Source organism: Polypterus senegalus, chromosome 5 (genome assembly GCF_016835505.1).
Source record: "Polypterus senegalus isolate Bchr_013 chromosome 5, ASM1683550v1, whole genome shotgun sequence".
Taxonomy (NCBI): domain Eukaryota; kingdom Metazoa; phylum Chordata; class Cladistia; order Polypteriformes; family Polypteridae; genus Polypterus; species Polypterus senegalus.
Genome location: NC_053158.1, coordinates 88,417,212 through 88,434,501, shown reverse-complemented (window position 1 = coordinate 88,434,501; position 17,290 = coordinate 88,417,212). Strand labels below are relative to the sequence as shown.

At 36.1% G+C, this 17,290-nt stretch overlaps 1 protein-coding gene across 6 annotated transcripts in view; it reads left to right on the top strand.

Moving 5' to 3' along the window:
• Nucleotides 1-17,290, top strand: part of LOC120530413 (cadherin-12-like) — an 802,688-nt gene that overhangs the window by 441,112 nt on the left and 344,286 nt on the right. For all 6 annotated transcript variants that reach the window (XM_039754905.1, XM_039754904.1, XM_039754907.1 and 3 more), the window contains one exon: nucleotides 13,785-14,188. In XM_039754905.1, the coding sequence (XP_039610839.1) occupies nucleotides 13,955-14,188 (234 nt within the window). In that variant the 5' untranslated portion in view covers nucleotides 13,785-13,954. The remainder of the gene's footprint in view (nucleotides 1-13,784; nucleotides 14,189-17,290) is intronic.

Here is a 17,290-nt window from a genome sequence, read left to right as displayed (position 1 = left end):
CAGCTACTGCGGAAACAAAGCACACGTTGGAAAAAGTCAATGTCCCGCTAAAGGAAGACAGTGTAAAAAAACCCGTGCATGCAGTGTGTCAGGTCTCAGATAAAGAAGAAGACGAACTGTTTATTGATGCAGTAAGAAACGAATCGATGAAAGAAACCTGTCATCTTTACAACGATTGACAAACACGGAATGTAACTTGAACACAACACATCCTACAAATACGAACCTGATTGAAAGAAATAATGATAATCAAATCCTTGATGACAGCAACACTCAGTAACACTCACAAAACAAATACTGTATATTGACAGTCATGTTACGTTATTTTTAAAATGTTCCCTTTTCTTTTCTAGCTTTTTAACACACTACTTCTCGCTGCGATACGCGGGTATATATATATGTATATATATATCCCGATCTACATACTCGAATAATGGATACTTTATTCGCCATCAATGATTGTTTTGGTAAAGCCATACTCAGTGTATTCATTAGATGAACGGTAAAAAGTAAGAGCGAGGGGAGGATGACTTATTCAGGCATGCAGGCTGTAGTGCGCGAACTCTATCTGAATTGCGCGATCACATTTGAAAAAATATATCTTTTCAAGTTCTATTTAGTCCATATGTGTCAAACTCAAGGGCGCGGGCCACATCCGCCCGGCGTAATTATATCCGCCCGAGATCATTTTATATACTGTATTATTGTTATTAATGGCCCGGGTATATGAAGCGCTGGTAACACAATAAACTACAGATCCCATAATGCAGCGCTTCAGCTGCCTTGCCGAACACTTACCGCGTTAATCAAGTCTAGCTTATGATGCTGCAAGTTATTGCGAAGCTAGCTCACACGATGCTGGAGAGAAAAGTTGATTCTGAAAATAGAGCCTTTAAAAACCGATGGGAGGCTGAGTATATGTTTACTGAACCCGTGTGTCTCATTTGTGGAGCTAATGTGGCTGTAATTACAGAATTTAATCTAAGACGGCACTATGAGACAAAACATCAGGGTAACCTGAATGCAATGCAGAAGATACAGAAAGCAGAATAATTAAATAAGAATCTGACACTTCAGCGGACGTTTTACCCGTGCACAATCACAAAGTGATTTCAAGTGAAGCTGCTTTTATGGGAGATACAAATGCACCTTGCCCCACTTTCCCTGTTGCCAAGTAATGTTAAACCAAGTCGTCACTACGGTGTTCCCAAATACGCACTTTGCTGATAAACTGAGCGCACTGCGCACTGAGTTTGCACGGCGCTTTGGTGACTTTGAAGAACAAAAAAAGTCCGTCTACATGCGGCTCGAACCTTGTGCATGTTTGGTAGCACATATCTGTGTGAGAAGCTCTTCTCAGTGATAAAGACTAACAAAACAGCACACAGGAGTCGCCTCACTGATGAGCACCTGCAATCCATCCTGAGAATCTCCACAACACAGAACCTCACACCAAACATAAAAGAACTTGTGGCCAAAAAAAGATGCCAGGCGTCCAGCTCTAAAATGACATATGAGCAAAGACAACTGAATGATTTGATTTGTTATTGCTGAAAGGAACACATTTTATTTATATTTCTAGGTTTTGTTATGCAGCATGTTCATATTTGAATTTGTATAATTTTGACAGGATATATTTTTATGGAGAGCAAAATCTTTTGGGATATTTAAAATCTAAGTTTATTTTTATATAAAATTACATAAGAGTAAAGAAATTTGAATGTTTGTTCTTTTAACGTTTACTTTATTTCTAACTTGCATAATTTAGACAGGATATATTTTTATGGAGAGCAAAATATTATAAGTTGTTTAAGGTTTGAGTTGATTTATTCACGAATAATATTCCTGTCTGTTTTTACTATTCCTACCAAAGATATTTCTGTTGACTAAATAAAAATTCCTTCTATTTAAAATTTAAATAGAACTTGAACAAATACGATAGTTCATAATATCCACGCAGACTTGCACGTAAGAGCGGGAGTTTTAACAAGCAGCGTATTGCACTGATACGAAATAGCTGTGTGTGTATATATGTAGATATGTATGTATATGTATATATATGTTTATATATGTGTGTATGTATGTATGTATGTGTGTATGTATATTTATGTGTATATATGTAGATATATATATATGTATGTATATATGTGTATATATGTGTATATGTATAGATATGTATATATATATGTTTATGTGTGTGTGTGTAAATATATATATATATATATGACAACAACACTCATCACTCACAACAGTGACAAAACAATTACATTCACAATCATGTTACGTTATTTTCAAAATGTTTCCTTTTCTTTTTCATTGCTTCTTTAACACACTACTTCTCCTGAAGCTGGTATTTTGCTAGTATATATATATACAGTGGAACCTCAGTTTGCGAGCATAATTCGTTCCGGAAACATGCTCACAATCCAAAGCACTCGTATATCAAAGCGAATTTCCCCATAAGAAATAATGGAAACTCAGATGATTCGTTTCACAACCCAAAACTATTCATATAAAAATTATTAATATAAAATATAAAGTAAAATACATAATACAAATTAACTTGCACATTACCTTTAAAAAGAATCATGGCTGGTGTGAGTTTCTAAACTCATGTGGGATTCCACCCAATGGGACAACACGCGGAAGAGCGTCCCAAAGCAATCGCAGTCTCCCAGCGCTGTAGCAGTTCGCCATATAAGCGCATCCAAAAAGATCGCAGACATGCTATAAGCGTCTGTCGTCAATGGGTCATACAAGGAACATTCTAAAGATCCCGGTACAATAAATAACAGCGCTGTTGCTGTTTCAAGCTGAATAAAGCTGGTTTTAAAGTACTGAGACTCAGCTTCGTGTTTTGGGGAGCAAGATGGGGAATCGCACTTCACAGCGCACACACACACAGTCACAATGCTGTAGTAAACAGATGTTCACTATATGAGTGAGGCACACAGACTCAGACGGAGAATAGGAGACGATTGCCAGAGAGAGAGAGAGAGAGACGCACTGGACGGGCGAGCGAGCGAGATAAGGAGAGAGAGAGAGAGATGCGCTGGGTGAGCGAGATAAGGAGAGAGAGAGAGACGCGCTGGGCAAGCGAGCGAGATAAAAAGAGAGAGAGAGAGAGACGTGCTGGGCGCGCAAGCGAGATGAGAGAGAGAGAGAGAGACGCGCTGGGCGAGCGAGATGAGAGAGAGAGAGAGAGACGCACTGGGCGAGCGAGATGAGAGAGAGACGCGCAGGGGGAGCGAGATGAGAGAGAGACGTGCTGGGCGAGTGAGCGAGATAAGGAGAGAGAGAGAAGAACCATCAGCTCAGTTGTGGTCACATAACGCTCAGCAGACAAAGTGTATCCATACTACTCGTATTGCAAGACATCGCTCGTTTATCAAGTCAAAATTTATTAAAAATTTTTGCTCGTCTTGCAAAACACTCGTATATATATATACACTCACCTAAAGGATTATTAGGAACACCTGTTCAATTTCTCATTAATGCAATTATCTAATCAACCAATCACATGGCAGTTGCTTCAATGCATTTAGGGGTGTGGTCCTGGTCAAGACAATCTCCTGCACTCCAAACTGAATGTCAGAATGGGAAAGAAAGGTGATTTAAGCAATTTTGAGCGTGGCATGGTTGTTGGTGCCAGACGGGCCGGTCTGAGTATTTCACAATCTGCTCAGTTACTGGGATTTTCACGCACAACCATTTCTAGGGCTTACAAAGAATGGTGTGAAAAGGGAAAAACATCCAGTATACGGCAGTCCTGTGGCCGAAGATGCCTTGTTGATGCTAGAGGTCAGAGGAGAATGGGCCGACTGATTCAAGCTGATAGAAGAGCAACTTTGACTGAAATAACCACTCGTTACAACCGAGGTATGCAGTAAAGCATTTGTGAAGCCACAACACGCACAACCTTGTGGCGGATGGGCTACAACAGCAGAAGACCCCACCGGGTACCACTCATCTCCACTACAAATAGGAAAAAGAGGCTACAATTTGCACGAGCTCACCAAAATTGGACAGTTGAAGACTGGAAAAATGTTCCCTGGTCTGATGAGTCTCGATTTCTGTTGAGACATTCAAATGGTAGAGTCAGAATTTGGCGTTAACAGAATGAGAACATGGATCCATCATGCCTTGTTACCACTGTGCAGGCTGGTGGTGGTGGTGTAATGGTGTGGGGGATTTTTTCTTGGCACACTTTAGGCCCCTTAGTGCCAATTGGGCATCGTTTAAATGCCACAGGCTACCTAAGCATTGTTTCTGACCATGTCCATCCCTTCATGACCACCATGCACCCATCCTTTGATGGCTACTTCCAGCAGGATAATGCACCATGTCACAAAGCTCGAATCATTTCAAATTGGTTTCTTGAACATGACAATCAGTTCACTGTACTAAAATGGCTCCCACAGTCACCAGATCTCAACCCAATAGAGCATCTTTGGGATGTGGTGGAACGGGAGCTTAGTGCCCTGGATGTGCATCCCACAAATCTCCATCAACTGCAAGATGCTATCCTATCAATATGGGCCAACATTTCTAAAGAATGCTTTCAGCACCTTGTTGAATCAATGCCACGTAGAATTAAGGCAGTTCTGAAGGCGAAAGGGGTCAAACACCGTATTAGTATGGTGTTCCTAATAATCCTTTAGGTGAGTGTATATATATATATATATATATATATATATATATATATATATATATATATATATATATATATATATATATATATATATTTTTATTTATATATATATATATAAATAAAATCACATTCTTAAACCCAGTTAATGCATTTCTGGGTCATGTAGAGCCTATTCTATGACACTGGGGTCAAGTCTAAACCCAACATTGAATTAATCTTTTATCCATCACAGCCTATTCAAATTCACAGTCAGGTCAATTTAAAATTGGCAATTAATCTGCCCCATCTCTGTGCTAAATCAGGAAACACAAAGTAACCAGGCAAAACATTTACAGACTGTCCTGCCGAGAAATGGGCAGGTGAATATTTACTGAGACATTGGTGCTACTGTATATACTACAGGATCAATTTTGTAAATGAAGAAATGACATGTAGAACTTTGTTGTCAGATATTTTTCTGCCTGCAGGCAAAGGAAGACCTGCAGATCTGATGCAAAATTTTGTGTATAGTAAGCAAAACAATACAGAAGACATATCTATGGTTTTGGTGAGCAAGAATGAAGTGCTTAAAGCTAAGAAAAAAATAAATAAAGACATCTTTCTTTCTTTCTCCTATTCTTCCTAACAGGGCAAAGACAGATTATTTCCTTTTGTTAAGAAACTTAAAAGAAAAGAAACTTTAATAGATCAAAATAAAAAACAACTTAGAGCTTGAAAAGGAAAGAAATAATTTAGGGTGGTGAAAAATGTAATGAATATCCTAGCTTTGAGCCCACAAGGAAAAGAGAGTGAAATTAATTGTTTAGTTTTAGTAACATGGCTTCTACTTCGGCATGCTTTGGTTTGTTATTCTGCTTTTCTTTTTATTCAGATGTCTTGATTGTGAAAATTTTTGCAGTTTTAGCTTTAGGGAAGGAGCCTTTTTCTTCAAGTGCGTCTGTAGTAATATGGCACTGGAGAGAGGCGACGTGTTGCGTGCTGCTCCTCACAGACTTTTCATTTTTGTGTCTGTATTTTTGTTATTGTTGCTGTTGCTCTATCATCACCATCAACACTTGCACCCCACAGGGCAGCGTACTGAGCCCCTTGCTTTACTCTCTCTACACCCATGACTGCGTAGCTAAGTATAGCTCTAACATCATCCTCACTTTAATAGGTCTGATCAGCGAGGACGATGACATGGCCTACAGGGAGGAGGTCAGACTCCTGTCAGAATGGTGTCAGGACAACAACCTCACCCTCAACATTAGCAAAACAAAGGAGATGATTGTGGATTTCCGCAAACAGGCAACAAAGCACAGCTCCATTTTCATCGGAGGTGAGGCTGTGGAGCAGGTCAGCAGCTTTAGGTTTCTCTGAGTCACCCTCACTGATGACCTTAAATGGTCAAGTCACACTGCGGCAGTAGTCAAGAAAGCCCAACAACGCCTCTACTTCCTCAGGAGACTGAGTAAGGCCCGGATGTCCCCGAAAACACTGTGCAGATTCTACAAGTGTACTGTGGAATCCATCCTGACAGGATGCATCACATCCTGGTACAGCAACGGCTTAGTTCAGGACTGCAGAGCTCTGCAGCGTGTGGTAAACACAGCACAGTAGATCACGGGCAATCCGCTCCCTGCGATCCATGACATCCACACTACATGCTGTCTCAAGAAAGTGAACCATATTCGGCGGGACCCCAGCCACCCTGCACTGTCACTTTCCACCCTCCTCCCATCTGGGAAGCGACTAAAGTCCATTCGGACGCGCACCTCCAGTTTCAGGAACAGTTTCTACTCAACTGCAATCAGACTCATGAACAATCAGTAACCTTGTGTCACCTCCACTGCTACCTGGACATATCCTTCTGCCACTGTCTCCTTTAATTCCTAGGATTCTGGTTTTATTTATTTACTTATTTATATTTATTTATTTATTGTGTGTGTGTTTTTTTTTAGTTTTATTTTTTTTTTGTCTATGTTCACTGTCTGTAGGGGCACATGCAAGCAAGCATTTCATTGTACATGGTACTTGTACACATGACAATAAAGAATTGAAATTGAAAATAGTATTTAGTATTTAACCTCTACCATTAAAGAAAACAAAGTGGCAATCTAGTGACCAAACTAATTGCTTTTTTTTGTTGATTAGATAGATCATGACAGACTGTAGAAAAAATGGATTCTACAGCATAAAATGAAGTACCCAGCGTCATTTCATAACAGTGTATACTGAATGACAAGAAATATCAAAATATATTCTGCTACACTATTGCTATGCTTTGGTACCCTGCGGCTGAACAGAAAGAAAACAGTTAGAGCAAATACATTGATTGTCATTATGACTTGAGTGTTGAAAAGGCAGTCATCTATGAATTATAACGAGGAAATCACCAGTGATTCAGTTATCTTGTTAAAAATGACAGACACTAAGATTTTTTAAAGACATAAGTGGTTTGTATTTCTAGTAACTATCTTTCTCTGAATGTCAAAAAGACTAAAGAAATGATTTTTGACTTAAAGAGCAGAAATTGGAATGTTCATCCACTTAGTTTTGTGGAGGAAGATGTAGAAATAGTGATTGAATATAAACATCTGGGAACTCACATTACTTTAATAATAAGTATATATGCATATGTATATTTTCTAAATGCAATTGACACATATTTCACCTCCATAAAATCAGACTATTCAGCGTTGTCAGAAATATAATGCTGCTCTTTTATTATACTGTGATCCATTCATTTATCACTTTCTGCTCCATTGCTTGGTTTAGTAAATTGACAAATGAAAATTAAAAAAAAAATCTCCAACAGGTTACCTAAAGGCCGCCAAAATTATTGTTACTGAGGTGTATGACTTGATAAGAGTTTGCAAGCGAGTGATTATGAAAAAAAAAAACAAAAACTGAAATGATCTCATTTTATGACAGACAATGCCCATACCTTTTTCCTTTAGAAAATCAGGGAGGATCATCACCTTAACAAACACACAAACCACTCCAGAAAGCCTTTTCTTTCCAGTCCCATTGATTTATAACAAAAAATTAACAAAATGTAATAACACCACAGAGGTGGTGTGTCTTCTTTTATTTGGTGGATATATCCAGATAAAATACATCATAATTTTAATTGATTTAAACATTGTGAACTTTTAAAACACTTTCCTCTGTGTTTTTTATTCTTGTCTATCTGAATGCCAATGAGAAGTCAAATGTAATGTTTTCTTCTGTAGAGATTATTAAATTAAAACCTTAAATCTAGTGCTGGCACAACTTTTTTGTATATTTTTTATATGGGTCTTTTTTTTTAACTTTCTACCTTAAATATTTGAAGAAGTAAATGAAGAACAGATGTTATAGGCTGAATGTGGAACATTTTGAGCAAAGCATAACTATAGTGCAATTACAGCACATGTACATTAAATGAAGTAGTAGTGATTTGAAGGAAGTGCCTCACTTAAAAAGCAGTGTTCTGTGGCAGGTGTTTTTAAATATACATTTGTTTAAATGGAGCTTCAAAACAACTGGGTGCTCTAAAGAGCTTATACAACAAAATAGCAAATCATCAAGGGACAATTTTAGTGTTACATTTCATTTTCATGCAATTTACATTCATTAAAAATTGATGATGCTAGAATGATGATATGGAACTGTTATCTCCTAGCTTTTACATTTACATTTATTCATATAATTAATTTTTTCCTCCAAATCAGTGTATAAAATATAAGTACAAATGACAGATGTTCTTATTTTTTTACAACAGAAGCATTGTCAGATTAAGCAACAGAATTTTCTACACTAACACAATTTTCTACACTAATGCACATTCACAAACTAGACGGAATTATTAGATACACAATTCTTTCTGGTGAAATTCTTCAGTTACTGTTCAATTAGTGTCACACTGTATGCCATGATTAAACTGGAAACAGTAAACCTACTAGGAATTTCTTGGACAACAATGCTGCTGCAGGTTTATTGAAAATAGAAAAAAAAATGTAGCCAATGGTACCACCGTGGTTGAAAGCATACTTGATGTGCAATGAATTTTGTAAAACATAACAAGAACCGAAGCATAAACCCAACACTAATAAAACTGCTGCATAGAAAGTTGTCTTTATTTTATTCCCAAAACTAGCAAACCATGATTACAACACTGGCACCAAAGACATAATGCATGATGACTAACAACAGGCTCTACCAATACAAATAACATGACTGTGCTCAAGGCATAACTCACCAAAATGGTGTCACAAAAGGAGCAAAACATAATAATAAAAACAACAAAAAAAGATATGAAATTAAACTTTATGATTACATTGCTCAAAGTCATGAGAAAGAGTCAGCCTGGTGCAGAGTAGTAGACAAGTTCCTGTCAGTTAACTATCAATTGAATAGAAATGAAAGCATAACTGTCGACCCCTGGAAATACCCAACTAAATACCATTTCAGTTAATAAAAAACAAGTAAGTCCAGCCGCTACACCTTGCATAGATTTCACACTAAAATATAACGTATGAAAAAAAACTTAAGTGTGCATACTCACCAAATAATTCAGATGAACAAAACTGTGTGTAAGCAAATTTCTATGCACTTTCTCAGTATAAACCACAATCAACATGAATTTTAATGGACATGCTCCTACAGCTCCACCCCAGCTTCTCATAGAATTTTGCCTGTTTGAATATTCAAATTAATATAAATAGCCCCTTCCATTCAGTACTTTGTTAAATGACAGTGGCAAAAGAACATATAAAAAAAGAATTTCAGCAAATGCAAAATTGAGGCCCTGCTTAGTGAAGTGACGGCAAGGAAAAACTTACTATTTGGTGGATTAAGCGGTGGTATAAGCAACAAAAGGAAACTGATGGAGGGGCACAGTCTGGTGGAGGAAAGTTGCACAGTGCCCGAAATTAAAAAGAAGTGGTCAGATATCAAAGTTGATATGAAAATGAGAATCGCAGCCCACCTTCTGTGTCAACACCACTGGAGAAGGTAGCAGAATTCCAGGGCTCACACTGTTTGAGCAGTGTAGCTGCTGCAATTATTGGAGAGACAGATATCTTGATGCAACACTCATTTTTGCATCATATGTAGAATATTTTCACATTAATAGAGTGAAAATGCTTTCTAATTACAGTATACAAGCAAATCCATTCTCTAAAGGTGCCTTTATAGCAATGTAGCAAAACTTATTAATAGTGTGTAGTCGATCACTCTAATTACATTTGGAAAACCAGCATTGCTGCGAATTGTGTTTTGATATTTGCCCATTCAGCCACAGTGTAAGGAAATATTATATAGCAGAATGACAAGCAGATAAGACCATTCCAAACAGCTGGCATGGTGCAACTCAGTAATGACTGAGAAATATGTGATTGATCAGCAAGTTCACATTGAAAAGATCCTGTGGCTAAAAACCCAAGAGTGGACAGAACTTGCAAAGGAACAAATAGAGCACAATTCCTCATCAGTCATCATCATGGGACAAGAAATCAGTTTGACCACTAAATACGCGACATGAGCGTGGAAACGGGAGTACGCAACATTTTTGTGTATATGCACCATTTATACATGAGGCCCTAGATGAATTAGCCTACTGAACACAAACACTTTAGAAACATGAAACAGATTTTAAATCAATACTCATTACATGGCTTGATATAAGAAGAACTGTATATGAATGGCACAAAATCAGTGCCATTCAGTTACACCCGTTCTTTGCAATAGTGTCCAAATATACAAATGGAATTTTGCAGCAGTATTTATCCTCCATTCCAAAGGCATAAAGAATTACTGGAATTTCACAGGAATATGCTTGTGACTTTTATTTGAATGTCACAGACTAGTTAGTCATCAGATATCATTCCAATCTGCAATTATTGTGGGAAATAGCATGAACAAGCATTCATCAGCCTCACTTTCTAGACCATTTTGGGTCTATGCCTTCTTGAATAGAAGATTTTTCAGAACAAATGGAGCACCAACTTACTTTCCAGCAAGCCTTTTAAGGTGATTTTTATTGTGAACCATAACTGGACCAAGCAGATTTGGAAACAGATGTATTTTCTAGTTACTTAATTGTTAATGAATTCCACAATTAAACAGATTATCAACAAAAACATCATCAGTGGTTTTAAATTATTTTTAAAAATTGCATCCTGAAAGAATATACTCAGAATGATGATGGCCTAGACAGAATTCATCTCTCTCCCTCTCCTGTTGATGCCCTTGGGGTACAGCCCCTACAGAAGGAAAGAGAATTGTTTTGCTTTGCCCTTCTTTGGACGTTGGCATGACATGTGTTTCAAATTCCAGTTTTTTTTTTTTCATTGTTTTTTCCCCTTTCTCTTTATACACAGAGATTCCTGGACACTCAGCAATCTGAGAAAAGAGTTTGCATCAACTTTTTAAACTGAGCCATGCTTTGATATATTATTAACGGAATAAGGCTTTAAACTGATTATATGATCAGGCTAACCTTAAACTACCCCTTTTAAAATAGTGAGGCTTTTGAATCAAGAATATATTGGGTGCCTTCCATCTAGCACAGTTCTCTTCTTTTGTCCAGGTCATATACAAACTATCCTTCCTCCCTTCTCGTACTCTTATACCCTTGAGTACAGTGACAGAAAGAGACAATTAACAACTTGCTTCCTGATCTTCCAGTTTGACTTGGTTCTCTTGCAACTCCAGTTGACCTTTCAAATGCTGCTCACTGCATTTCTCTACAATAAGTTCTGAGACATCAGAGTTTTCAGCCCTCTTTCCCTTTGTGCACCCAGTGTGTTTTGCATGGGAATGCAACTGAACTGTGTGTTGTGAGCAATTGGAATGGTACAGATATTCAGAAAACCAGGAAATGGAAGGCACTGTGTTATCTGTGTCATATGACCAAAAACAGGCAATAAAGCTTAATGCCCTTCCAAAACAGTCCCAAATTATAAACCATTCAAAAATCAGAACACAATATATCACCAGAATAACAATGTAATGAATTAACAATAAAAATACTTACACAAAAATTCCTAAAATAGCATGAACAGACAGAAATCCAAAACTAAATTCATGACACTACGACAATATATTGACATAAGACTTGCTGTTAATGCCTACTGAGCGGAGACAGTTTGTATGAAACGGATCTAATTAGCAAAACTAATAAAATTCATATACATACACAATTTAAAGGTAGCAGATCTACAAAGTATTTAAAGTCAGTGAAACATTATTTTCTCAGGTTGTGATTGCACCATTTAGCTCTTCGTCCCTTTGAAATTTTATGGTAAATTTCATGATAAATCTTACACATTCTGAATTTGTATATAACAGTGGCTTAAATTGTTATTTTAATATTTCGTGATTGCTTTAAGTTTGCCAGTTGGACCATTTTACTTTGAAAATACAACAAATACTTTATATAAATTCATAATCAGAATAGAGAAAGACTGAAAAAAGTACAGCTCTGTAACTTGCAAATGCAACCAAATAATTTTATGATTCAAGCTGATACAACAGGATACATTTGAAGTCTCTAATAAAATTTAAGTTAGATTTTCATTCATTTTAACTGAACCTTTTCGCAAATGCTCAGAAAATTACAAATTGACCTTCACAGATAGGTAATTCCATAAAAGAACTGTATTATTATTTGTTGTTGCAGTCGAGGCAAACTAAAATACTTAAGGGAAAATTCAGAACAAGGCTACAATCATTAACAAATAACTGTATTTAATTACGAAATCGAAAAGACTCTTGTATTTAGAACATAAATTCTAAGCTGATAAAAAAGAGAAAGAAAAGCTCACAAAGATTTTTTGTGGTATAGATGTTTTTTCATTAGATACAAATTGCTGACACTTTTAGATCATACAGCATGCTCTTTTAAAAAAAAGCTTCAATGACCATATGACCACACTGCTTGACATCACAAATGCTCCCTAACAACTTGTGGCATCAAAAAGTTCCTTTTCAAAACAACAATGGATGTTGACATCACAAGGAAATAACTGAAGAAATGGAAACAATTATTGATGAATGTTGATGTCATATACGTTTCAAATGAGCTTTCTGCTTTAATTTCTCAATTTTTTAGTCTGAATAAGTGTATTTCTTGGTTATGAAGATAATCAAAATTATTTTAAACTTTAAAATAATTTAAAATGTATTTATCTCACTAAATATTATTCTGTGGGAAAAAATTATCAATTTGTAAAACTGAAACAAACACAACACCACAGTTAGTAATCCAAAACATTACTTAGTTTGTGAAATATACTTGTTTTATTTTTTGCAAAATATACAATTTGCTTTGTGATACATTTAAAATGTCTCAGTATATGTGATATACGTTTCTTATTGTGATTCACATGTTGCAGGTAAATATGTACTGAAACAGGGTGGCTAGACAATAAAACAGCCCTAGGAGAATACAACACATAAAAGCTGGTAAAATCAAGAGTGGAAAGGGTTATGAGGAAATAGAAATTATTCTTAAGGACATGTAAAGAAAGCTAAACGTAATTACTAAATATACAGAAAACTTGCAAATTGAGCTTAGGCTTTTTGCCATCACATCTGCTTATTTTAATAATTTGCTTGGAGGAGTTTGTAAACCACATGTGTTAGTATTATGTCTAACGATTATGAGTCACTCCTTCAATTAAATAAGACAAGATGAGGAATAAATAGGTCATCCATTGTTAAGAATGTTAGTGAGGATTTAAAGGTCAGAGAAATTGATCACTGAGAAGGCATAGCTTTAGATTTTATTTGGCAATTCGTATAGTTTACATAGCATTCCTTTGAAAATATTCAGTCCATCCACAAAGACCTTGTTCTGTTACTTTTACATTGCCACCACTGCCTGTGTGTTCCCAAGATATTACAAATAATACATTATTACATGGTTTTAGTTAATTAGAGAAAATCCTAAGTTTATTCTAGCTCCATTCAGGTTGTATGGGTCCTGAATAATGGTAATTATTACCCTGAAAAAGCTAATTAAATTTTGTAATTTTACTTACATTTAATGTCCTTAATTAATAGATGTGTGGGAGTGGTGAGCCTAGTGCACTCAAAGTTGTGTTTGTAGAAATGCAGTGCCTGAGAAAGAATATAACAAATAACATTTAAATTAATTTCATTTTAGGTTACAAATCAAGAAGAATACTGAAATTCATTGTCGAAGAAACTGCGTTGCTCTGTCAAGTGAAGTTTTTCAAGAACTTGATTGTTTTCAAAATCCTTACCAACTGCAGAAGAATTTCTATACGGAAAACATTTGGGGTTTAACCAAAACCTGCACTTAACAGATTGCCAATGCTTACAAGGAACTGCTTGTTGCTGTTCCTTTGGTTCTTGTTTGAAGAAGGGTTTTTGACACCACTGCAGTCGCCACTGCAAAGAAAACTTGGGAGTGAGCGCGCTGGGAGCAGTGCAGGAATATTGAGAAATGGACGGACAAGCTTTCAGAGAGTTAAACGTGGCTGGGTCTGGAACCAATTTTTTGTACTTGAGGAGTATATGGGATCAGATCCTCAATATGTTGGAAAGGTAAATGATTTTAATTGAACCAGAAATGTCTACTTTTTTAAATAGAAATTGTAATTTTCTTGCATTAATGTTACTATAAGTGTTTCTGTATTATAGGTTACAATAATAGGATAATAAAACAATGTAAAGCTATAGTAAATTATCTGCTTGGTTACAAATTCTTATTACGAGTATATAAGAATTGCAACAATGTCTCTACCCATTGCAATTTTAAGCAAGAGCTGTCATACTTTTTTACAATGAGTAGCTACCTAAAATAATTGATTGGTTCACTAATCTGTTTCCTCAAATAGCTGCTATTTCAGTAGGCCATATTACTAAATTAGATTATTCCACGTGTCTTTGGCTCAGTAAGTCCAAGAAAGAAGTAAGCCTGAAAAAATTAAAAATAAATTGTCAAAAAACTAAATCTAGAAGAATACTATATCAACAGTATCACTTATGGGATTTTTTTTGTCAAGATGATCATTTTGATTTGTCTATGGAAATTGTTGATTTTTATACCAAAATTATATTTATCATTGTTTCCCATGATAAAACTATACATATGAATGGGTTCATCTATTTATCAGTGGAAAGAAGACACAGGTATTTCACTTTGTTGAATATTAAATATTGTGAAAAAAGCTATTTCACATTTGTTGAAAATACAGAGACTAATGTCAAACATCACAAATGATAAAAAGCCAGAATAGGTAAATAAATGTAGGATATACAAACATTATTTAATTACATATTTAGATATTTAAAATATATTGATAAAAAGTAAAGCAGGAATCCTTATTAAATAAACAATCATATACTACACAGCAGTTACTTTCACTACTGCTGATTATTAAAAAAACAAATCTGCACGTTTGTGGTATCTTTCTTGTTGCTTATTTCCCAATACATTGCATGTCTTTTCTTCTGGGAAACGCAATGCAAATAATGTAGTTCACTCTAAGTCTTCTTTAATGATGATGAAGCAGCAAGTGACTGTTATAAAGGTGATTTTCTTTTAAATATGTATGGAGTCTGAAAGAGTAATTATTTAGCAAGTTTGGAAAGATCGATAATGCTAGAGCTGTCAAGTAGACCTGTAATTCTTTAAGTCTTCACTGTAAACACCTCGAAATTGAATGAAAATTACTCATTAATAAGTCAAAAGGCAGTTTTTGCTTCTTTACTAAATCTGACTATAGAGACAGAAAAAAATAGAAACAATTTTGCAGTGTACTGCACATTTAGCAATCGATTTTGAAAATTTGAAGATGCATACATGATCCCAGGGAACTGACTTGTTATTTCGATTTAAACCTTAGCCTGTTTGGATAATTTTGTCAGTTTATTGGTATTTGTATAATACTATATGCAAACTGGAAACAGATGTCAAATGAAAAAAGTATAATAAAGGTGGCAAAGGGCAGAGAACGTAGTCCAACAGCAAACCTTCACCAAAGAGATACATAGCTAAAAATGTATTGTCCCAAGGGGAAATTTCATTTTAACAGTTGAAGAAATATAGAAATATAACAGACAACAAGCCCACCACATCAATACACAGAAGAATTACAACAAAAAAGAAAGAACTCTTGTCTGATGATTAAACAGCCACAGTAAGGCCTTATAAAGGCACACTGCTGTAAGTATGAAGGAGCCCACTTCTGTGGAATAGTATGTTGGCTGAAACTAATATCTAAGTTAATAACAGTGTGTGATGGAGAGGAGAGAGAAATTCAGCATGCCAGTATGGTAATAAAGGTACTACTAGTGGATGGTAGGCGCTAAACTGAGTGGTGTCCTAGTTGTGAATGGAAAGATGGATCAATGCAAGAAAGGTGAGGTGAGGAAGAGGTACTCAGTATAATAAAATGGCACCCTGGAAGGAGATATACAGTGTTCCCTCAGGGATTACCTGATCTATTACGGGTGGTTGGAAAAGGGGAATGTAGGGCTTGTAATGGTGTTAATACCTCCTTACAAAAACATTTTGCTAAGCTGATGGGATAAAATATTTCAGTAAAGGGAGAAATCAGAGAGGACTGATTGGAAAATATTACCCTTCAGCTCAGCTGTTGTGGCCATGAGACAGAGTAGAATGGGGGAATTATAACAGTTAGCTAAAAAAAGGGCCATGACTGACACAGAGGTTTGGTTAGACAACAACCCAAGAGCAGATTTAAAGCTATCCCTCATATAAGAAACGAATGCCAGAAAACCCTAACCTAACCAAAACTTTTTTTTTTTGTCACATCATTTTCTAATACACTTAATCCAGACCAGGGTTGTGAGGCGTTTGAAGCGCATTGTAGCTACCACAGGGTGCAAGGCAGGAACAAATTCTAGGCATGGCGCCAGTCCACCGCAGGGCAAACACACACACACAGACATGCACACACATATCAAACAGCCAATTTACCATTGTCAAAATGCAGCAATCCACACAATCCCTAGATTGTATTTCTTCACTTTTTTTTTAGCCAAAATGCTTCAGCCTGTTCCAACACACTTGGACCACAGAGCAGTAAAATCCTCAGAGGTGTTAGCCAACATCAGTTGTGTTTTGTTTTCCTTGAATTGAAATGTGAAAGTGAAATTCTGGGTTAAAGAAAAGAAGGGCAAGAAAAGCTTAAATGAGAGAAGACAGGTTGATAGATTTTCACTCAATTTTTTTCACGAGGAAAGGCCTGTTTATTAATGCTAGTCCATTCTCTAAATGTGGTGTATATGAACCAGTTTACAGGATCGTGTCAATCTAACCCAAGAACCAAAAGATAAAAAAAAAATCTAGAACATTCTAGGTAAACATTGTTTAAACACTTTTTTTGGAGAGGGAGTATTCTGTGATTCTCTTACATCTCCATGACATACACTTTAAGCTAATTTAGGGGCACTGAACTGACTCTGAGTCTGGATATGTGACTGAACTTTCACAGTGACAGGCTGGATTTCCTGCCAATGTTGCTGCACACCTTGTTCCCAGTGCCAAAGGCTTAGAAAATAAGTGATACACAGGTACAGCAGAAGGTACCACAACACAGATAGCAAAAATCATCATAACTTAGAAATGAAACAGTTTGGAACGGCCTTATTAATAGAATGTATATATTTGCAAAATTA